Source organism: Taudactylus pleione, unplaced genomic scaffold (assembly GCF_031769625.1).
Source record: "Taudactylus pleione unplaced genomic scaffold, aTauple2 ptg000985l, whole genome shotgun sequence".
Lineage (NCBI taxonomy): Eukaryota > Metazoa > Chordata > Amphibia > Anura > Myobatrachidae > Taudactylus > Taudactylus pleione.
The window spans coordinates 965,947-991,090 of NW_028285386.1; the positions used below are offsets into that span (position 1 = coordinate 965,947).

At 42.2% G+C, this 25,144-nt stretch overlaps 1 protein-coding gene across 1 annotated transcript; it reads left to right on the top strand.

Annotated features, from left to right (window-relative positions):
* The first annotated feature begins 578 nt into the window (after window positions 1-578).
* Window positions 579-18,670, top strand: LOC148454543 (uncharacterized). The gene is made up of 5 exons (XM_088460801.1): window positions 579-674; window positions 2,367-2,445; window positions 2,965-3,064; window positions 17,950-18,004; window positions 18,380-18,670. The coding sequence occupies exons 1-5, from the start codon at window positions 579-581 to the stop codon at window positions 18,668-18,670; spliced, it is 621 nt and encodes a 206-aa protein (XP_088316927.1).
* The last annotated feature ends 6,474 nt before the right edge of the window (window positions 18,671-25,144 follow it).

The following is a 25,144-nucleotide window of genomic DNA, read 5'->3' on the forward strand; positions in this document are numbered from 1 at the left end:
GGGAGCACCTCCACACTTTACAATATTTTTGCTTGACACCTATACTAGGGTTTGATATTTATAATTGTGGATTTTCATTATTCTTTTGACTAATTATATCCAATATATTATATCCTGTGCTCAAACTATATCCCCCTATTCCCCCCTTCCCTGGTCATTTATGTTCAGACCCATAGTCATCTTGACATGCAAATAATGGAATTACCTTGAAAACTAATGCATTTGCCCAAAAGTAGACCAGTATCGTCACAAGACAGCATTTACACTGCACGTTCCTGAATGAGCCTCTCTGATTTAGCATTCACCACCATTTAAAGATACTCAGCTAGTATTCATAATTTTATTTGTAGATCTCACTGTACGATTCAGAAGAGTTGTCACTTTGCCTTCCTTTCTCCTTAATTAATTTATCTCCCCCTAGATCTCTGCTGCCCATGTCTGTGCTGTTTCCTGTTACAATACATTCATTTGGGTGTCTGGCAAAATATATGCGTAAGACGCAGCAAACACAAAACCCAGAGAATGATCGTAGTCTGTACCGATCAATTACATAAAACAATGTATAGTAGAAACAGCCCATGACATGGGTTGGGTACGGTATCTTAGCGGTGACAAACCAGACGGACACAATACCTGCAACGCAATCCAGACGCTCAAAATCCCTACGCATGTTGGTAAGTATTCTGACCATATCCCATCCCTCCTGCAGCCTAACCCTCACCTACCACAGCCTAACCCTCCCTCTAGTGCCTAACCCTAATCCTCACCATCAGGATTCTTGAGCTAGTATTGTGATGACCGTAGGGATTGCGGAGTCGGTATTGTGACCGTCTGGCTGGTAACCGCTGGGATCCTGACTACATCTCTCTGGCACATAACAAAAGATGCCATAGTAAGTTTATAGTATGGTGGCCTGTAAAATAGAAACACAAAACAATCTGTTTAAAGTACACATACAGATGTGAGCAGAACAATCAATGCAAAAAACCCAACAAATTAATAAATAGCATTTTACTTATTTTGTTGGGGAGTTTATTTGTTTGATCAAAATAGTTTTCACTTCTAGGTCAGTATTTTCTTTGTTGTGAAGTTAAACAATCTTCCTCTAGCTATCACTGACATGCTCATATAGTTACTGCAGCATAGAATCAAAGACCTGGGACAACTAATTTTGAGCAGGATCAGGTATGGCAGCTCCCAGTAGTCAGATTAAAGAATATTTTGGATTTGAATGTACAGTGAAGGAACACACGCATGTTACAGGATAAACCCCGAACTCCAGGTAAGCTTGATCTGTAAGTAGTATTTACCTTTTTTGAAATTTTCTGTAACTTCTATAAAGGAATGTTTGAGCCAAAGTAATTTTCACATTTTAGGCCAGATTCCTAGTCTCGCTCAGAAATACAGAGATGTTATGCTGCACATATTTGCAAAGATATGTTTAAGGCACTAGGCCGCGTCAAGGCTTCTCTGTTCTGGTGGTCCCTAACGCTACATAGTAATAATAGCACTCACTTTGGGTCATATAATTGCATTTTGTTAGGCCTAAAAAGTGAGTGCTGTTATCACATAGCATTAGGGGCCACCAGAACAGAAAAGCCTTGACGCAGCATGGTGGCTTAAATATATCTTTGCAAATATATGCAAACAGATCTCTATTCCTATTATCATGTAGCATGTAGTATTCAATTTTCATTGCAGAGTGCTGGGGGAACATCCCTTTTTATGAACCTGTGAAGGGCTATTAGGTTGATTTGAACAGGCACTATTTTAAATTACTGGTCTGAGAGGCATGGATGGGACCACCATTTGGAGGGTGTGCTGGTTCCTGTGATAAAGTGGAGAGATAAAGTACCATTTGGAGGATTTTGGGGTTCCTCCAGTTGAGATGTGGCTAACAGTATGCAATTTTATGACCCAAAGTGGGCGCTATAATCACGTAGCGTTAGGGGCCACCAGAACAGAGAAGCCATGACGCGCCCTGGTGGCTTACACATATATATGCAAACTGAGATATAAGTATTTCTGCTATCGTGTAGTATTAAAGTCTCATTGCTGGTCCTTTGCAGTGTCCTGGGGGAACATTTTTCTGTCCATATGCACGACTCCCATGAGGCAGTTCTCCTCCGTGTGTCTGTCATTTTACAGATAGGAGCTGATTGGTTGGTACTTTATCTCTCCACTTTATCACTGTACTTGGTTTGATACATCTTTTCATGGAGTGAAGCTGCAAAGATGCATCAGACATAAGGATGCATATGTTTGCTACATCGCAGTTTGCTAAAATTTGCTAGCTGCAGCTTCATACGGAGCTGTGTGCAACTCAGTATAAGGCCCTTTAGATTAGTCCTTTTTTCCAATCACAGCAAATTTTGCATTCTTTCTGCCTTTCAGGAGACGGTGGAAGAAAGATGGAAACTCTCGAAAATGTCCCCAGCCATAAAGGTGAGCCACCTGCAGATCATAATAGCAGTTCACACTGTGGGCCTGATTCAGAGTTAGGAGCAAATCGGAGCAGTTTACACCTTGGTAAAACCATCCTGCATTTCAGATGGGGAAGATTTAAAATGTGTAGAGAGATTTGTAGTTGGGAAGGGCATGTATTTGTGCGCTACATGCAAAAGCAATCCATCCATGCATGTAAAAAGTAAATGCATTCCCACCCCACCCATGGTTTATTCCAGGAGCACATAGCTCCTTGTTTTTTTATTTTCTCCTAACTCTGAATCAGGCCCTTTTGTTGGAAAGGTTCCGGATAACTTTTCCAACAAAATGTCATCATATATTACTTGTCAACCAGTGTACAAAATATTTTATAAGTAAATCATGGTGTTTTTAAGCATTAAGTTGTCAACTTCCCAACGTAGACTTCCCAACGTAGAATTACGTAAAAACCTGGAATTTGTTTAAAAAAAAACTCTTGCATTTGTAGTGCAAGGAATAATTATTTAGAAATGTTCCTAGGTTCTGGAAAACAGATCTCCAATTACAATACACAGAAAGCGATGCAGACCATGAGCAGCAGAGCAAGGGGAAAGGATCGTCTCACAGGCAGAGCCCAAAGGTAAAATAATTTTCAATACCTAGAACTTCACTTTTATTTTTTCTCTGCTCATATACAAATAGAAAAATCCACAATAATAAATAAGTAATAACAATTACAAAAGTTCAGCAAATTGGTTTATATATATTTGGAGTATGCTTTGTTTTGTTTTATAGAGGGGTTTATGCAGTTGTGCTTTCAGGATTGACGTGTGTGGTACAGGGCCGTAAGTTCATGCCAGGCACCCGGAGGCAAAATAGATGATAGTGCACCCCCTCTGCTTGCTCCAGCCCCCCACTGCCTCTCCAGCCATCCCCCCACTGCCTCTCCAGCCAGCCTTGCAGTGTCGCACCAGCTCCAGTTACCTTCTCCTGGATTTTCTGGTTGCGCCTTCTTGCTCCTCTACATGCTGCAGTCCTCTGACTGGTGCAATAAAGGTTTTTTTTTTTTTCATTGTTACTCACAGTAAACAACAAAAACTTTACAGCGCCTGTCATGCCTGAAGCTGAAACAGCAGCTCCTCGGACCCCGCAAATAGATCCATCTATAACAGCCGCTGGCAGTGGTTATAGATGGATTTATCTGTGTGCCCCCTGAAGGCAGGTATCCAGAGGCCAGTGACTGCACTGCCTCCAGGAGTTCCGCCTCTAGTGTGCTAACTGGTGAGATAATTACTGAAATTAGATGAACTAACCTGTGTATGATTAATGGAATCCTGAAAACATGACCTGCTTGGGGGTACACGACTGCAGTTGAGAACCACAGCCCTAGAACAGTGTTTTCCAAACTCCAGTCCTAAAGGACCTCGGACAGTGCATGTGTTACAGATATCCTCAAGGATTCGTTATTATATCGCCATTCATCATGTCAACAAGATGCAATTTCGACACTAATGTACATTCGAAGTGTATAATGTCGACACTGTCTTTAATGTCTCTAACCCGAGCGCTAACGTTTTGAGGCTGTCAACATTTCATTGGTGTCGACATCCTGACTGCATCCCCTCCTCAGGATCACAACTGAAATAATTATCACCACCTGTGGGTCTTTTAAAATGTGTCAGCCAGAGATGGAAACACCTGTACACCAAAAAGGAGATATGTAAAACATGCACTGTTAGGGGTCCCTGAGTAACTAGAGTTGGGAAACGCTGGCCTAGAACTTTGCCTTACAGTTACATTTCATAAACAATGCTGCATGTCCTTTATCACTTGATTTAATAAGCATGTCTTCTATTTGCAATTAGGAAAATAGATTTCAATTTAGCACAGTAAAATTAAATTACATGTTGAGAATGCAGTAGCAAGATGTTGTTTTCACTTCACAGATAATTAGCAATATGTTTCATACTGCACACAGAGCTGACAAGCTATCAATAGAATACCTTTCAGTCTCTGTGGGACTTTTGTGAATTCCTTAGGGTACAAATGCATTCAACATAACAAACAATTAGCTTTTTCCTAGATTTGGTACAATGAACAATTTTTAAATGCTAAATTTGTCTAAAGTTGAAATATTTTATTTGCCAGAACGTAGTGCACAAACTCCTGCGTTCTGCTGGCAGGGCATCCAATGCTGTAAATTTATATTATATATATACTTGTTTTAGCCTAACAAGCTAGTCTATAGGAAAATGGGTTGAAACATGTGGAAGTTGCATGTTTGCATGATTTTTTTTTTCTATGCCTTTTCATGTGTTGGATTTTTACGGGCACATAATTTTACTGGTATATTAAGTAGTGCATGAAAAATAGGCTATAAATGTAATTTTAAACTGCTATGGTGGCCTTGTAAGAAAAAATTCATCCTATTTATTTTCATGCATTGGAAAAGGAAAAGTATATAAACAGCAAATAGGTGTGAATGAGTCCTTAGGGGTAGCTTTACTAAAACTTTGAAGAAGGAGAATGTAGGTGCTGCAACCAATCAGTATCTACAGTATCATTTATCTCGCACATTTTAGAAAATAACTAGAATGTGATTAGGCGCTATGGACAATACTTCCACTTTTTCCTTTAGAAGTTTGGTAAATCTACCCCTGAGGGCAAGATTCAATTAAGAGCTTGTAGATCCAGAGTTAAGTGCCCGGAGCTATTTAGTTGCAAAATGCGGTAAACCCGCTTGCTACTCTTTTCCTGCAGATTTCTGTTCTCATCCTCCTGAGGTGCGAGCAGAAGTCTGCGGTAAGTAGGGCTTTCTGCCCTTTTCGTGACCACAGCGACTGAGTAAACCCACAGCTCTGAGCACTTAACCTGAAAGCTCTGGGCTAACACGCATTAGTCACCGGCTTACCACATGAGCAAATGGGCTTGTTATTGAATAGCGCCTGGAGCTACAAGCTTGCAGTAAGCACCGCCGCTGATTGAATCCGGCCCTAAGAGTTTCATAAATATCTTTCAGTTGAGAACAAAAACTCTCCCAAGTCTTTCTGTCTTTTACACCATTCAGTTTTCACTCTGATGTAAAATATTGTATATACAACTAACTAAACATTACAAAACTTTTTTGCTCTTACTTGGAAACTACATTTGATGTACATGCGCCTGTTCACCTATAAATGTCTAATATCTGTGGTCTTCAAATACAATATATTACTATTCTACAATCAAATATAAAGCAAATGGTTGGGCTGGAGATAACATTCACAGCTTGGAGTCCTGTTTATCGGCATCTGAAATAATTATGATCACATATTTCATTATCTCAATAAGTATTGTCATAAAAAAGACAAAGCTATAACAGTTCATTATAAACTTGATATATTAAAGGGTAATAATATAAAACGTGTGTATATAGATGTGTCCTCATACACCATTGCTGCAGTTGCGCCAAACAGCCACTCTCGGCATGCCAGGTCACGTGTGACTCAGCTTGTACCGAGCGTCTTTTTCATATGAAAATGCATCAATGCACAAACTGATGTGACCAACCACTTCACAAGACTGCACAGTCTGAATCTGTATACAAAGTGCAACGATGCAGCGGCCGCTGCTCTTTTTACACTCCAAGTTCCGTTGTGCTTTGTGTCGAAGCTGAATAATTGGCTGAGACAAGTTCAGTTTAAAATTTAATCGCGGCGACGCCATCTTGCGAATGGCCGCAAGACTCCATTTTGGAAATTAGATCGCAAGACACCATTTTTGTGGTCAGCGTCAATTCAAGTTATAACTCAGGAGCTAAGAACAGAGGGCAATGTTTTTGTTAACCTACCAAGGGCAACTGGAAAAACAAGCTTTCTGAGTAAAAGTAAATAAGAAGAGACAATGGGTATTTTTACATACAAATTGGGAATCCCTGGATGCAGATAAAGTATAGTTGTGGCAATTGTAATATAATATCTACACAATTGGATTTGTCTGAATCCTAGACAGGATGGTCCCAAATTCCACAGCTTGAGGTGGTAATACATTTGCATTTCACACAAGAGTCTGTGAGAACAACAGAGGTTTTGTTTTCCTTTGAACACACAACAGGTGGGGGCCTGCTGACAGAGGGCATGTAGAACTACAACCCTCAGCCATCCACACTGCTGGATGTTCACTTCGTGTATGAGAAATTATGCACTTAAATCACACCCATTAATAACTAGCGTCCTTATATCAAACCCCGAATACTCACACACTACATATTCGCACACAAGGTTCCATTAGCATCAAATTGTATGATTCAAGTTGGTTAAGTTAGTTTAAATGCTAAGAAATAGAGGTTTTTGATATCTAAGGTATTATACATGATAAGCAAGGTGTGTTTGGTTTCGTTCTGATGCGTACGCGTTTTACAGAATCCCGGTGTTATCGGTGGAGAGATCGCATCATGCAAACTCAAGTTATGGATCGCAGAACTTACAAGCAACAAAATGTTTAGTTGATGGAATGTTACAGGAGGCGTTACCAGAAAGACTTCGGCTGTTAGAGGCAGGGAAAGTCTATTTGAAACAACCTGTTAAATGTGTCGTTACATATGCTTCTCCTCTGAGAACCAGTGAGATCAGCAGGAAGTTCCCCCTTTGTCCTGTTTCAGTCTGGGGGGGAATAAATACATGTGTCCGAACACTGGTTTGCCAGTTCATGCTGAATTTTGGGTGAACTGAGGATATCTAGTCAGAAGTCTATCTCTGGGTCCAGAGGCGCAGCGTATGTATAACCGTACTTGGGTCTGTATTATTTCCTTTTACGCCTAACTTGTGTATGTATAGATTGCGTGTAACTGACTGTACTTTTACCTGAATAATACTTGTGCGTTGGAAACACAGATTCCACTCCTGTCTTTATTTGCGGTTAAACTGCGTACGCAATTAGCGTTCTGTTTAGAGGTTTTAGGCAAGGTTTTGTCTTAGAGGTTCTAGGCAGGTGAATCTTAGAGGTTTATAGGAAGGAATATATTAAAAGGTTTATTGACGAATTCAACAGTGGGGGCTCATCGGTTTATCACACTATCTGATACACGATAACACTCGGTCAGTCCTCTCTCAGCAAAAAGGTGGAGGCGCCTTTTGGGAGACGCATTAGTCTTTCATTACCACAGTGTTGCTGAGAGCGTATTGCCGGTTATTGTGTAGAGGAAGCGCTGATTAGAATCCAGGGACAACAGAGGAAAAAAAGTTTGTTTTTCCTCTGTTGATAGAACCTTGTGTTTAGAGGGGTGCTGCAGTATTTGCGTACGCAGCTAAAACGCATTTTTGCGTACGCAGTAAAAAAAAAAAGTAATTATACGCTTGTGTGGTAGTCGCATAATTGTGTATGCGGACGATCGCACAATAGCGTATACGCACTTCCGGTTCTGCTGCCACGTGTTTGAACAAAGTCATTGAGGTTTACATTTTTTTCTATCTACCAATATCTGGGTTAAACGTTTATTTTCTGCGCAGTGAAAAAGTGTGTAACAGTGTGTGTATTGTTGGTAGGGGTAATTTATTCCCTAAAGTTAAGGGTACCGTATGATCCTTAAGGGCTAGGTGCAAGGGTTAGCCTAGTCGCTCGGTAAGCAGCTTTACCGTTCTAAACACAGTAGCAGGTGTACATGTTGTCTTTGTTGTATAGAGGTGCGCGAAAGTGGCCGACATACAAACTCTCATAGGTTTGGAAGTTACCTTACTAAAGCTTATTCGGGTCTGGAAGTTGCCTGTTTCAAAACTTATCTAGGTGTGGAAGTGGCCTTACGAAATCTTATCCAGGTGTGTGGGCGCCGCCGACTTAAATCGTTCACAGGTAAGTGAAAGTATCTTGATTGTCTTTCACCAGTTTAAATTTTTATTGAAAAGCGTAGGAGTTGTCTCAAAATGGGAGCCACGCAAACGGTAGAAATGTTAAGCAATGATGTGCTGCTAATGGAGGCTCCTATTGGATCAGCCCGTCGTATTATGCATACTAAGTACGGTACTTATGCAATAAGGTATTGTGATATATGGTTTAATATGACGAGAAAGAGTGTTAGACCGTTTCCCAGAATTGGTAGTTTTGACAAAAATGTGTTAGATAATGTCCAGGATCACATCAGTATGGTGCGATCCCGAGAGAAAAAGATTAAGTATTTTGAAAGTTTAAAAATATGGCAAACGACGCAAACTAGCGTTGCGAACGCATTGCCAGAAAATACATCCACGACGCTGAGTTGCAATACGGGCGAGCCGCAAATTGGCGCGCGCGGGCGGCAAAGTAGCGTCGTGGAGAGTATTGCCAGCAGTTCACGCTCACCTCCCCCACTTTATGTGGATAGAGGTGCAAGTACAGTTACCAAAAATACCAATAAAAATGTAACAACTAATTTGTACCCCCTCTTAAGTAACCATGAAGAAAATGTTTATGATGTAGAAGATGAGCCTATTGTAATGTCTGCTATTTCCCATGCTGTACAAATGATAGATGCTGCATCACCACAATCACGGGTGGTGCCGCCATCTCCATCGGTAACAGCAAGGGAAGTGTTAATACACTCGGCACCCATTGAGGAAGTTGTTAATACCATACGTAGCAGCAGATTAAACCCCCAGCCAGGTAACCAGGTCAGAGGTAGCAACGCTGCCGGTCTGCATCCCATTCGGACAATAACTGTTCCAAATGGAAATGCAGATGCAAACGGTGTAGTGCCCACGAGGGAAGTAGTAATGCATTGTCCATGGACAAGAGCAGAACTGAATTCCATCATAAATGATTTCCCCAATCCCAAAAAGGAACTAGCCAAATGTCAAAGATTTTTGAGAAATTTGGGTAGTTCTCATGAGCCCACTAATAAAGATTGGCGTGTGGTGTTAAGGGCCTGCCTGCCACGCAATACCGACGTGACAAAATTTATCACGGACTGTGTATTGGATGGCGACGTTCCCTTAACAGACCAAGTAAACCAAGGTAACATTTCCCGCATTGTGACTCAATTGGGTGTATATTTTCCAGTAGTAGTTAACTGGAACAAAATCTTCACAATCAAACAAAAAGAGAGTGAAACTGCAGAAGAATATTGCGACCGGGCTCTGCAGGCTATCACCCAGTACACTGGGATAGAAGAGATTAAAGATAGCATTCACCACAGGGGAATGATAGTCACGATATTAATGGATGGGTTAAAAGAGAATTTAAATACTCGGGTTCAGACCTCACAGCCTGGCTGGCGGGGACTTACAATAGATAACCTCATAGAGTCTGCCATAGAACATGACAAAAACATCTCAAAAAAGAGGGAGACCCAGAGCGAAAAATTAATGGCTGTCAGTATACAAGCTCTGGAGAGAATGACGTTAACATCACAGCCAACAGACACGCTTGCACTTGCACACACACTCATGCCAGAACAAGTTGCTCTCACTAACCCCACTCAACAACAAACACAACTCTATCCCACTAACCCAATGCAACCACAGGTCCCAGGATATCCACCCACTTCTTTTCCCCCACAATACCCTTACCCTCCCTATCCTTACCCATATCCACCACCTTTGCCCTCTGCTCAAACTTCACAACAACACATGCTTTCACCTGAATCACGGACATGTTTTAATTGCAAACAAACAGGACACTTAAGTAGAAACTGCACAGTAAAATGAGTATGGACCCCACACCAAGGGAAACCTGGATATCCCCATAAGGGATATGCACAGAGATCAGCAAATATTCAGCAAGCACCAGCTCCAATTGTAGCCGTAAATGCTTTATTGGAGAATGGTAGCCAACGCTAGGGGTCAGGTCATACCTGTAGTCTACAGATAGTCAGGTTAACGGGAAGTACTTGGGAAGAACCGGTCTTGATGGTTGATATAGCTGGTACTGAATATCCTTTTCTTGTAGACACAGGGGCGACCAAGTCAGTGATGAAATCTCCCGTTAATTTACAGGTGACCAACGAGACAATACCAGCAATGGGTGTGACAGGTAAAGTGGAACGTTATCCTTTAACCAGACCCGCAGAAGTTAGTATTGGGCCGTTGCATACCAGACATTCTTTTCTTCTGGCTGCCGCGGCTCCTACTAACCTGCTGGGCAGAGACTTGTTATGTAAAATGGGATGTGTCATATATTGCACCCCTGATGGTGTATATTTAGATATCCCAGAGAGAATGGTATACGAGGTGCGGGATATGTTAGACACCCCACAAAGGATAATGTACCACTCTACAGTTTTAAAAGAAAATCCATCACAAGTAGATGAAATGTTGTCCCAAATTCCAGATCCCTTTGGACAAAAGATGGACAGGACACTGGATTAATGGCAGACGTAAGCCCGGTAATGATACACTTAAAAAGCGGTAGGCAAACTCCAAAAATTCCCCAGTACCCACTAAAACAGGAAGTAAAACTAGGGGTGTTTCCAATAATCGAGCGATTATTGCAACAGGGAATTTTAGTTCGTACAGCTAGTGTAGCCAACAGTCCCATCTTTCCAGTAAAGAAGAGTGGTGGGAGGGGTTATAGGCTGGTGCAAGACCTTAGAGGTGTTAATAAGGTAGTAGAGAGCCAATTCCCTGTAGTGCCGAATCCAGCTGTCATCCTGATGCAGATCCCACCAAATGCAACCCATTTCACTGTCATTGACCTCTGTTCTGCTTTCTTCTCTGTGCCTCTCCACCCTGACTGTCAGTACCTATTCGCATTTACATACAGAGGTGTGCAATATACATGGACACGATTGCCCCAAGGTTTCATAGACAGCCCCAGTATTTTCTCCCAGGCATTGTATGACTGTTTACAAGCTTTTCAACCTGCCAATGGATCAGTTCTAATTCAATATGTGGACGATTTATTGCTATGTTCTGACTCATTTATGTCATGTGTGAATGATACTAAACTTTTGTTACTTCATCTCTCGCAAACAGGACACAAAGTGGCTAAGGACAAGTTACAGCCGTGCCAGCCCAGAGTAAAATATTTGGGACATTGCCTAACCCAGGGGTTACGACATCTCACAAATGATAGAATCCAGGCCATACAAAACATGACACTGCCGCAGAATCAACAGCAAATTCGTACCTTCTTGGGAATGTGTGGATATTGCCGAATGTGGATCCCAGGTTTTTCTATTTTGGCCTTGCCTTTACAGGAACTAGTCTCTTCCTCAAAGCCCGATCGCGTCACACACACTGAGGAATCAGAACAGGCTTTTCTTAATCTTAAGGATAGCCTGACAAAAGCTCCTGCATTGGGAATACCCGATTATGAAAAACCTTTTGATTTATATTGTACGGAAGCCGATGGTTGTGCTGCAGGTGTCCTTACACAAAAACATGGTGATGCCAGTAGGCCCGTAGCATACTACAGTGCCCAATTGGACACGGTAGCAAGATCACTCCCCACCTGTTTGAGAAGTGTAGCAGTTACCGCTTTATTGGTGAGTAAAAGTGAGGACGTAGTAGTGGGCCATGATATGATTGTCTACACTCCCCATGCTGTATCTGCTCTGTTGAACTCAGCTGAAACCAGACACGTCTCCTCGGCTAGGTTCACCAAATGGGAACTAGCCCTAATCGCTCCTGCAAATATTACAGTTAAACGTTGCAGTACGCTGAATCCAGCAACATACCTGCCATATGTACAACATGATGTACAATGGGTGGAAGGAGAGGAGTTGCTGGCGGGAGGTGATTTCAGCAGACATGATGACACCCACGATTGTATGACATATCTGAATCAGACCTTTACTGCTAGACCTGACATACATGACACACCTTTAGAGAATGTGGATGTGACTTTCTATACGGATGGGAGTTGTCATAGACAAACAGACACAGGTGAATTATGTACAGGTTATGCTGTTGTAAATGACACAGACATCATGGAAGCTAAACCTCTCGGTCCTCCTCACTCAGCCCAGGTGGCAGAGTTAGTAGCACTGACTAGAGCATGTGAACTGGCAGCAGGCAAATCTGCTAACATTTACACTGACTCGAGGTATGCGTTCGGGGTGGTGCACGATTTTGGGGCTCTATGGCGTCTGAGAAATTTTATGACAGCAGCAGGCACACCAGTTGCACACTCCCGACACATAAAACATCTCTTAGAAGCAATCCAACTGCCCAAATTAGTCGCAGTAATTAAATGCAAAGCCCACACATGTGAGGATGACCCAGTGTCACTGGGCAACAACAGAGCTGACGAAGCTGCAAAATGGGCAGCGGGGTTAAAAATGCCTTCTCCAATTGAAACAATTATGTCATTCCAAACCATTGATATGCCGAAATTAATTGAGATGCAAAATTTGTGTTCAATTCAGGAAAAATCCATATGGAAGTCCAAGGGGTGTGGGCAAGAGTCCTCCGGGCTCTGGAGGGACGGACATGGTAAGCCAGTAGCCCCCAAGGCATATTACCCCAGCCTGGCTGAAGCAGCACACGGTCTGACTCATCTGGGTAAACAGGGCATGTGCAAGTTGGTGAGGGCATACTGGTGCGCACCAGGGTTTTCTTCACAAGCAGAGAAGATAGCAATGTCCTGTCTGACCTGCTTGAGAAAGAACATAGGGAAAGCGATCCCTACCGAACCGTCCCACATTCCACCGACTGATGGACCTTTCCAGGTGATACAAATTGATTTCATCCAATTACCACCCTGCAGGAACCTTAAGTATGTATTAGTGTGCACAGACGTATTCTCTAACTGGGTTGAGGCCTACCCAGCAGCCACTAATACTGCTGCGTTTACTGCCAAGAAAATAGTTCTGGAATTTGTATGCAGGTACGGTATCCCTAGAATCATCGAAAGTGATAGGGGTACCCATTTCACAGGTGATGTTTTCCAAAATATGTGTAAGCTGATGGGTATTAATAGCCGACTTCACACCCCCTACCGACCGCAAGCCAGTGCCAAGGTAGAGAGGATGAACGGGACTATTAAAAATAAGCTAAGTAAAATCATGGTGGAGACTGGACTAGGATGGCCAGAAGCTTTACCTTTGGTCCTACATAGTATAAGGACCACTCCTAGATTTCCTCTGAATCTGTCCCCATTTGAAATATTGTTTGGTAGACAACCTCATTTGATTATAAGTCCACAGGAAGATCTAAAGGGTAACAATGAGGTAACTGTGAAGTATCTTATATCAATGAGTAAGCAGTTAAAGCAACAGCAGCAGAAACTGAAATTGTTGTCCCATGATATGCCTGAAATGAACTGCCATGATGTTGAACCAGGAGAATATGTAATGATCCGAAATTTCTTACGTTCAGGTTGTTCGACTGATCAGTGGGAAGGTCCGTACCAGGTGCTGCTGACAAGTACTACATCTTTGAAGGTGGCCGAGAGAGATACCTGGGTCCATTCCACTCACTGTAAAAAGGTCAATCAACCGGTGGAGAAACAGGTCGGAGACAAAGCTGATAGTGTGGATCTGTCACTCGCGAGCTTGTTCCGGGAGGATTGAAAAGGTTGTAGTGAGATACCTGAACTGAGAGAAATTTGCAGGTCTTGTTGTGACAATGGACGGGCCTGCTGTGTTCATTTTCATATTCTCTTTTAGAGTGTTCACCATCCTGGTCAGTTCGGGAATACCCAGTGTCTGTGATGGGGGACCTATTGAGGAAACAGGAGCTGATGGCAGTGCTGATAGAGTGGAGAAAGGAGGAGTGCAATGCCAATCAGGGGAGTGTCTGACCAATCTTAGTACTGTTATTGTTAAGAGAGCTGTCATTCCGGATACCCGGGGAAGGTGTGAAGGGTTATCGTCTTAAGATTCCTGTATTTGTGAGTTTTGTGGGTCCCTAGTTGATGAGAACTGTATTCAACGGTGCCAACCTAAATATAACCCGTACTGGGGAGGGTATCCTTTAGAGGATTATCACAGCATGGTAGGCAAAGTGTTAAATCAAACCGATTGCTGGGTGTGTTCACATGTGCCACAGGGACAGCATAATGTAGGGTTGGTGCCATATCCGCTGAATATCACGGAAATTTTAGAATTACAAAAGGGGAAAACATTGGATGGAAAATTCCTCTCATCCAAACCGCCTCATTTCAAACTCTATCAATTTCAAGTAGATAAATCACTTTTGTGTTTAAACATATCCAACCACAATAAACCCGGAGGTTGGGAAGTGACGTGGAATAATCAGACGATGACCTTCTCACAAAGAGCTGATAATGAGTCCATAAACTATGATCTGCTACGCTCAATTAAATCAAGTGGGAAATATTTTAGGTACCGGTATACATTGAGTTCCACCAAAGAAATGATTGGTAAAGTACCAGATGGTTATTGTGCTAAAATAATACAACCAGAAACTTGCATATACCAGATGGAAGAGCCTGAGATAGGATTGTTTGCAAGAGAAATGTGTTTAATGATAATGGTGCATACCATTCCTTATATTCTCCCTGATAATGTATATTTTATATGTGGAAGAAAAGCGTATAAATGGCTCTCCCCGAGTTCCGAAGGTTTGTGTTATCTGGCAAGAGTTGTCCCAGAAGTTATGACCCTCACACATGTTGAAATGTTGGGAATACATAAAAACACACCGTCACCATATCTTCACACACAATATGAACACAGAGGCAAGAGAAATATGATACCTGGTGATATGCATAAAGCCGCTCAGTTAATCAGTGAGACTACTGGCTTCCAAGTTTTAGTCGCCCTGGATCCCACCAGAATTGCTAGGGGTACATTAAATTTTACATATATCCAGGAACTTGCTAAATTAATAGATAATATCACCGAGATGTACGATGACACATTCAGGTACACAGGGAGAGAATTGCAAGCGTACAAGAAAGAACTAGTGCAACACAGGCTAGTGTTGAATTATTTAACTGCTGTTACTGGAGGGTATTGCGTAACGTTAGCCACCCAATTTGGAGTAAAGTGTTGCACTTATGTCACCAATGATACCAGCGACCCTAAGGAGGTGATAGACCGGAAGATGGATGAAATTCTGCAGCTAAAGTGAGAATTTCGCAAGAACCATAACGCTTCAGTGGCTGAAGTAGGGGAGAAGATAGAAGGATGGGTTTCATGGCTGAACCCAGTGAAATGGTTCTCGGGTCTAGGAGAGTGGGTCCAGGAAGTGGTCGCCAGCGTAGGCAAATTCTTGATCCTTATACTGATTGTCATCATAGTAATTGGCATATGCGTCCGGTGTGTTCCTATTGTGTTGAAGTGTGGAAAATGTGAAAACAGAGTGAAACGAAGGGATGAAACTACGATGGTGGTCAGAAATGATAATATGTATACCGAGGTAGATACAGAACTGCACTACAACCCTGAGCTAGGAAGTACCATCATTTAAATGTATAATATTTAGACATGGATAGAAGATATTATTGAAATGTTATTTATAGAACACCCAGACAATGTAAATTCTCAAATTCCCCTTCAAAACTACTGTTATAAGACTGGTGCATCCCCACATCTGTCACATGATCTCCCAAGATCCGCGGTGTGCGTATAATAGTAGTTTTATGCCCCCGCCTAGAGACACATTGTTGATGGATTAAGAACCACCTTGTGCCATCCCATCATAACACTAAATAATATGTAAATGTAAGCCCAAAAATAAATTTTTATAGCAGATTGTGATAGCATGTTGTTTGCTATCAAAGGGTGGACTGTCGAAGCTGAATAATTGGCTGAGACAACTTCAGTTTAAAATTTAATAGCGGCGACGCCATCTTGCGAATGGCCGCAAGACTCCATTTTGGAAATTAGATCGCAAGACACCATTTTTGTGGTCAGCGTCAATTCAAGTTATAACTCAGGAGCTAAGAACAGATGGCAATGTTTTTGTTAACCTACCAAGGGCAACTGGAAAAACAAGCTTTCTGAGTAAAAGTAAATAAGAAGAGACAATGGGTATTTTTACATACAAATTGGGAATCCCTGGATGCAGATAAAGTATAGTTGTGGCAATTGTAATATAATATCTACACAATTGGATTTGTCGGAATCCTAGACAGGATGGCCCCAAATTCCACAGCTTGAGGTGGTAATACATTTGCATTTCACACAAGAGTCTGTGAGAACAACAGAGGTTTTGTTTTCCTTTGAACACACAACAGGTGGGGGCCTGCTGACAGAGGGCATGTAGAACTACAACCCTCAGCCATCCACACTGCTGGATGTTCACTTTGTGTATGAGAAATTATGCACTTAAATCACACCCATTAATAACTAGCGTCCTTATATCAAACCCCGAATACTCACACACTACATATTCGCACACAAGGTTCCATTAGCATCAAATTGTATGATTCAAGTTGGTTAAGTTAGTTTAAATGCTAAGAAATAGAGGTTTTTGATATCTAAGGTATTATACATGATAAGCAAGGTGTGTTTGGTTTCGTTCTGATGCGTACGCTTTTTACAGAATCCCGGTGTTATCGGTGGAGAGATCGCATCATGCAAACTCAAGTTACGGATCGCAGAACTTACAAGCAACAAAATGTTTAGTTGATGGAATGTTACAGGAGGCGTTACCAGAAAGACTCCGGCTGTTAGAGGCAGGGAAAGTCTATTTGAAACAACCTGTTAAATGTGTCGTTACATATGCTTCTCCTCTGGGAACCAATGAGATCAGCAGGAAGTTCCCCCTTTGTCCTGTTTCAGTCTGGGGGGGAATAAATACATGTGTCCGAACACTGGTTTGCCAGTTCATGCTGAATTTTGGGTGAACTGAGGATATCTAGTCAGAAGTCTATCTCTGGGTCCAGAGGCGCAGCGTATGTATAACCGTACTTGGGTCTGTATTATTTCCTTTTACGCCTAACTTGTGTATGTATAGATTGCGTGTAACTGACTGTACTTTTACTTGAATAATACTTGTGCGTTGGAAACACAGATTCCACTCCTGTCTTTATTTGCGGTTAAACTGCGTACGCAATTAGTGTTCTGTTTAGAGGTTTTAGGCAGGGTTTTGTCTTAGAGGTTCTAGGCAAGTGAATATTAGAGGTTTATAGGAAGGAATATATTAAAAGGTTTATTGACGAATTCAACATTTGTATGCAGATTGAGTAGCGCACACTATATGCTTGCCATGTTAGGTCTGCATTGCATGCTGGCCACACTGGGGGGTCTGCACTGCATGCTGGCCATGATAGGAGGTCTGTACTGCATGCTAGCCATGTTGGGAGGGTTTGCAGTGCATGCTAGCCATGTTGGGTCTGAATTGCATGCTGGCCACGTTGGGGAGAAGGAGGTAGGGTCTGCACTGCATGCTGGCTATGTTGGGTTGTGTGTTGGCCACATTGGAGTGGTCTACACTGCTGGCTACATTGGGGTGTGTGTTGGACAGTTGGAGGTGTCTGCACTGAATACTGTCCTAGTCGGTGGGTTTGCATTGCATGCTGGCTATGTTGGGGACTTTATGTACTGCATGCTGGCTACGTTGGGGGGTTCTACACTGCATGCTTGCTACATTGGGGGAGGGGGGGTGTATTACTGTGGTATGCTGTATTCATTGTTACATATATTTTTCTATTTTTTTCTTGTAGATGGAATAGTGTGGAAGGTGATTATTTTCCTTTATCAGAGGACTTTCTCATGCTGGTGAGTCAAACCATATCAACACCTTTAACATAGAGTTTCTTGTTAGACTGTACCAATTCCCCTATTTAAAGAGTTGGTGATGATAACAAAACATGATGGATTAAAATGGATTGATGAGTTTCTTACAAGTAATGGTAGATATAACTAGTAAATGATACAACTACAGTAGGTTGATAAAGCCATAGAATGAATCCAATACCATGGTTAGTTAGGATTTGGCTAAACTAGTTGTAGCCTCACATATTAGACTGAGGAAGACGTAATACATTTTTAGCTGTACTGCTGGGAACTTTCTTTTGCCTTACTCTGAATCAACACCGCTACAATTTAAAACCTCCTATCCTCTCTATTATACTGTACTTTTTTTCCTCCCAGAAAGGACTAGATTACAGAAAGACAACTAGACATTCAGAAGGAAGTTCTAAGCATACATATTTGAATACAGAAAACCCTAAAATCTCAGTGCCAATGAAGTCCTTGGAAAATGAAGATGAAATTGGACTGTTTGCAAATGAGAGAGTATTGCTGAAGAATAAACAGGATATTCCATTTTATAAGGAAGAAATGGAAGAAACATGTAGTGTTCTACCCTCAGAGGATACAGAGATAGTAGAATATCTGTCTGTGCTACATTGTGACAGAGAGCCAGGTGACAATACATGCTAAGCCAGAGCTGTTTGCTGGAATAGTCCATGCGTGATCTTTGTGACAAAGGTAGGAAATGCTTTGCTAAAGAAGTGTGTTAAAAAATATAACCTAAATGAGAATACTTGGTTTGGTTTGTAACTCAGAGGTTCCCAAACACGGTCCTCAAAGCTCCCCAACAGTTCAGGTTTTAGAGATATCCATGGTTGAGCACAGGTGACTGATACACCTTTCAGACATACGACCTGGGAAATTTCCTGCTCAGACCCGGGAATTTCTCCTGTGCAAATTCCCGGGTATTTGGTTGAGACCCCCCTTTCACACTACAGCTTCTACCCGGGTAGTACCATTCAAACGTAACCCAGGATTATCAGTTTTTAAGATTAGCTGCCTCTCCTCTGCCCTTCCTAGCCTATCCCCTCTCCGGCTGCCGCTGATGATGTCATCACCATGCAGCAGGCAGCCAACCAATCACAATGCAGCCATTTTATTTATTTTATTATTATTATTACATTATTTATTTTATTACCTATCTGCCCTAGTGATCCAGCGGGAGTGCGGGCGGCCCGCTGTGGCAGAGACCAGTCTGCGGTCTCCAGCGCCGGCGGGTGTCCCCGGTGTCCGGCTGGGGTTCTCTTTGCATGAGGACCCAACCAAGGTCGCTGACTCAGTGGACAGCGCCACAGCCATTGACGTGGGGGGTGGTGAGCGGCAGCGCTCAGCGTCCTATAGGATGCTCTGCGCTGCCCACTCAATGTAAAAGCTGCTTGGTGTAGCCTGGAGTAAATTCCCGGGTAGCACCATTGAGATATGAGGAGGGTAATTTCCCGGGACTTAACTCCCAGGAAATTCCCTGGTCAATTGGAGGGTCGGCTACCCGGGAACATCCTTTCCAGCTTACAAACTAGAAGTTCTCAGCACTCTTAAACACACAGTTTCTAGACATTCCCTGGTAGACTTCACAACATCTGTAGGGAGAGTGGAAGCTGAAATGACAGACTTTTGCCAGGAAGAGAGTTGCTATTCCCATGTGGAGGCCAGCTGGAGATTACGTGGTCTTGAAGAGAAAGGACTCTGGACATTAATTCCTGATTTGTTGAGTATGTTGGTCATACAAACTTTTCTCTTTGCCTACAGTTTCCCAAATGGCATTACTGCCCTGTGTTAGCTAACAATAGCTGGGAGAATGCCATCTACTATACTCTAGTGTGATGTTAAAACGCCATTACCACCTGTAGATAATTGACTCCTCTCAGGGATGTATTGTGCAGACCTTTTCCCTGAGGCCTAGTTGTGAACTAGTAGCCAAGGCAGAAAATGGTCTCTGTGTGAAGCTGTAGGAAATGGCAATATGAGCAAGTTGACCAATCTGAAAACGCATTCATGGATACTGCAGCTTCTGATTGGTCCCCACGCAACTATACTGCAGCTATTTTAAAGTGGTGACACAACCAAACAGCACTAGTTACAGCTCCTTTGCTTCTTACAATAGGATAATTTTCAGCCCCAGACCCATGTGGCCCTTAATCCAGCCCGGAGATAGAGACCTCTATTAATATGTGTGTTGGTGGAAAATTTCAGAATTATAATCCGTCCTAGAGTGAGACTAACAACCATTTCGATAGATCACAATAGCTGCAGACACCTATGGATAAAGTGGAAAACGTAGGTACAATTCAGAATGCTTATTTTCTGCCAAATTAGTTTTCTTTCATATAGTGGTTACTTTAGCTGTAAATCTAAATTCATCTGCTGAGGTAGAATGTATTGTACATTTGTATCGTAAAGAGCACTCCCAATAGGGTGAGACCAAATGCTGTACTTACTGTGATATTCATGGGGAGCAATGGGCCTCTTCTGTGTGTCAAAGCTGGATAATTGGCTGAGACAAGATCAGTTTAAAATTGAAGCGTGCGCGACGCCATCTTGCGAATGGCAGCTAGACTCCATTTTAGAAACAAGAATCTGCAAGACGCCATTTTGCGACCAGCGTCACTTTAAGTTACAACTCACTAGCTAAGAACAGATGGCAATGTTTTTTGATAATCTAAATAGAATAGACAATGCACCAGAAACTGTGAGTGTTCTACATACAAATTGGGAATCCCTGTTGGCAATTGTAATATAATCCAGGCATTGATCTACACAATTGGATTTGTCTGAATCCAAACAGGTTTTTGTCTCACAGCTGGAAGTCACATTTGCATTGCAGTCAGAAACTGTGAGTGAGGAATGATATGTGTGTGTATGTATGTATGTATGTATGTATATATATATATATATATATATGTTAAGTCCATCATAGATGGAATCTCATGCATAAACACCGCACATTACGCACAATTGCGCTGTTAACTAGTCGCATATTAGCGAATGCATAGGACTTTGTATGAAACCGCTGTTTTATTAGCTTTATGCGCACGCATCTGCCCCAAGTTAACTAGCGTCCTTATATCAAACCCTGAATACCCACACATTACATATTCACACATAAGGTTCAATAAGCTTTAAAGTGTATGATTTAAGTTGGTTCAGTTAGTTTAAATGCTGAGAAATAAAGATATTTGATAACTAAGGTATTATACATGCTAAACAAGTCGTGTTTGGTTTTGTACTGATGCATATTCTTTTTACAGTATCCGGTGTTATCGGTGGGGAGGTCGCATCATGCAAACTCGAGTTATGGATCGCAGAGCCTACAAGCAACAAAATGTATATTTCATGAACAACTGTTAGTATGTTGCAGGTGGCGGGAAGGGAAAGATCCCCAGCTGTTAGAGGCAGAGTCTATTTGAACCAGCCTGTTAAATGCGCTGTAACAGATGCTTCTCCCCTGGGAACCAATGACATCAGCAACAAACTTCCCTATTGTCCTGTTTATTCTGGGGGGGTATAAATATGTGTGCTCAAACGCTGGTTCTTAGTCTTCGTGCTGAATGCTGTATGACTAGTCTCTTGCTTATGCCTATCTCCGGGTCCGGAAGCGCTGCTTATGTATACTGTACTTGGGTCTGTATAACTTCCTTTTGCGCCTAAATTGTGTCTAGATCAATTGCGTGTAACTGTCTGAACTTTTACCTGAATAACACTTGTGCTTTGGAACCACAGATTCCACGTCTGTCTTTATTTACGGTATGACTGCGTACACAAATTAGCGTCATCCTTAGAAGTTATAGGCAGGATATTAGAAGGTATAGGCAGGACATTAGAAGGTATAGGCAGGGGTATACAGAGGTTCATTTTAATATTGACAGATGGGGGCTCATCGAGTGAAGTCACTTACCTACTCACACGGCACATAAGGCTATCGATATCTCAGCAAAGAGTGGAGTGGCCACATGCAGGGTTTTCGTGTGAGCAAAGGAAGCTGACTAGAATCCAGGGACAAGAAAGGAAAAAGTTTGTTTTCCTTTGTTGATAGAACCTAGCGTTTAAAGTGGTGCCGCAGTATTGAGTATGCGGCTGAGTCACAGTTTTGCGCACAGAAAAGACACACTTTTGCGTACGCAGTTAAAAAGTCATTATACGGTTGTGTGGTAGTCGCATTATTTTTTTTATTTTTTTTTATGTGGCTGGTCGCACAATAGCGTATACGTACTTCCGGTTGTGCTGCCATGGTGTTTAAAAAAAGCCTTTTGAGGTTTACATGTTTTAATTATTACCAATATCTGGGTTAACGTGTATATTTCTGCGCAGGAAAAAAGTGTGTAACAGTGAATATTTGTTGAACAAAGTTAAGGGTATCATATGATCCTTAAGGTGCAAGGGTTAGTCTAGCCGCTCGGTAAGCAGCTTTACCGTTCTATACACAGTAGCAGGTGTACATGTTGTCTTTGTTGTAGAGAGGTGCGTGAGAGTAGCCGACATATAAACTCTCATAGATGTGGAAGTTGCCTAACTAAATCTTATCCGGGTGAGGAAGTTGCCTTTTTCAAATCTTATCCAGGTGTGGAAGTTGCCTTACTAAATCTTATCCAGGTGTGTGGGCTCCGCCGACTTAAATCGTCCACAGGTAAGTGAAAGTATCTTGATTGTCTTTCACCGGTTTAAATCTTTATTGAAAAGCGTAGGAGTTGTCTCAGAATGGGAGCCACGCAAACAGTAGAGATATTAGGCAATGATGTGCTGCTAATGGAGGCGCCGATCGGATCGGCCCGTCGTATCATGCATACGAAGTACGGTACTTATGCAATAAGGTATTGCGATTTATGGTTTAATATGACAAGGAAGAGTGTTAGACCGTTTCCCACAGTTGGTAGTTTTGATAAAAATGTGTTAGATAATGTCCGGGATCACATCGGTCTGATGCGCTCCCGAGAGAAAAAGGTTAAATATTTTGAATGTTTAAAACTGTGGCAGCATGAGGGGGATGCGTGGCTTAAGAATGTGCAAACGACGCAAACTAGCGTTGTTAGCACATTGCCAGAAAATACATCCGCGACGATGATTTGCCATATGGGCGAGCCGCAAAATGGCGCGCCCATGCGGCAAGGTAGTGTCGTGGAGAGTATTGCCAGCAGTTCACGCTCACCTCCCCCACCTTATGTGGATGGAGGTGCAAGTACAGTTACCAAAAATACCCATAAAAATGTAACAAGCAACTTGTACCCTCTCTTAAGCAACTGTAAAGAAAATGTTCATGATGCGGATGATGAGCCTATTGTAATGTCTGCTATTTCCCATGCTGTGCAGATGATAGATGCTGCATCACCACAACCACGAGTGGTGCTGCCATCTCCATCGGTAACAGCAAGGGAAGTGTTAATGCCCTCTGCACCCGTAGAGAAAGTTGTTCATACCATACGCAGCAGCAGCAGACTCTACCCCCAGCCAGGTAATCAGGTCAAAGGTAGCAGCGCTACCGGTCTGCATCCCATTCGGACAATAACTTCCAAATGGAAATGCAGACGCAAACGGTATAGTGCCCACGAGGGAAGTAGTAATGCATTGTCCTTGGACAAGAGCAGAACTAAATTCCATCATAAATGATTTCCCCGATCCCAAAAAGGAATTAGCCAAATGTCAAAGATTTTTGAGAAATTTGGGTAGTTCACATGAACCCACTAATAAAGATTGGCGTGTGGTGTTAAGGGCCTGTCTACCACGCAATACCGACGTGACAAAATTTATCACGGATTGTGTATTGGATGGTGACGTTCCCTTAACAGACCAAGTAAACCAAGGTAACATTTCCCGCATTGTAACACAATTGGGTATATATTTTTCAGTAGTAGTTAACTGGAACAACATTTTCACCATTAAGCAGAAGGAGAGTGAAACTGCAGAAGATTATTGCGATCGGGCTCTGCAGGCTATCACCCAGTACACTGGGATAGAGGATATTAAAGATAGCACTCACCACAAGGGAATGATAGTCACGGTACTCATGGACGGTCTGAAAGACGACTTAAAGACTAGGGTTCAGACCTCACAACCTGGCTGGAGGGGAATCACAGTAGATAACCTCATAGAGTCTGCCATAGAACATGATAAAAATATCACAAAAAAGAGAGAGACCCAGAGCGAAAAACTAATGGCTTTCAGTATCCAAGCTCTGGAAGGAATGACAATAACATCACAGCCAACCGACACACCTGCACCCACACACACACCTGAACAATTACACGTCCTCACCAATCCCACACCACAGCAAACACATCCTTACCCCACATATCATACACAACCACAGGTCTCATACTACCCACAAACTTCATACCTCCCACAATACCCTTATCCTTCACATCCTTACCCATACCCACCATCTTTCCCTCTTGCTCAAAACCCACAACAATCTTTTCATCCACCCCGCTCAAAAACATGTTTTAATTGCAACCAAGCGGGACACATAAGTAAGTACAGCAAAGTAAAGAACACCACACATGAACACGAGTTTCCCATGGGTTCATAGGTAACCTCAGTATCTTCTCCCAGGCCTTATATGACTGTTTACAATCTTTTCAACTTATCAATGGATCTGTTCTAATCTAAAATGTGGACGATTTATTGTTGTATTTTAGGTCATGTTTAAATGATATTAAACTGTTGTGCTTTGTCTGCCACTCACAGGACACAAGGTTGCTAAGGATAAACGGCAGTCATGCCAGGCTAAGGTCGAATACTCGGAATATTATCCAACCCAGTGGCCCAGACATTATTTAGAGCAGTAGCTATTAATAACAAGATTTAATTGCAGGAACCTGTATGCAGATACTATATCCCTAGAATTATTAAAAAATGATGGGGGGACTTATTTTACAGGTGACGTTTCCAAGAACATGTGTAAGGTGATGGGTAACAACACTAAGATTATCCTAGACTGTCTTTTCCTTTATTTGCCCCCCCTTGGAGATACTGTTCAAACAGGCAGCCTCATGTGAAAATATGATAATGAGGTTACTGTAAAGGGTCTCACGAAGATGAATGCGAATAACAGAAATTTAAAGTGTTATTAACTAACATATATAATGCAAACTGTCATGATGTCAAATCTGGAGA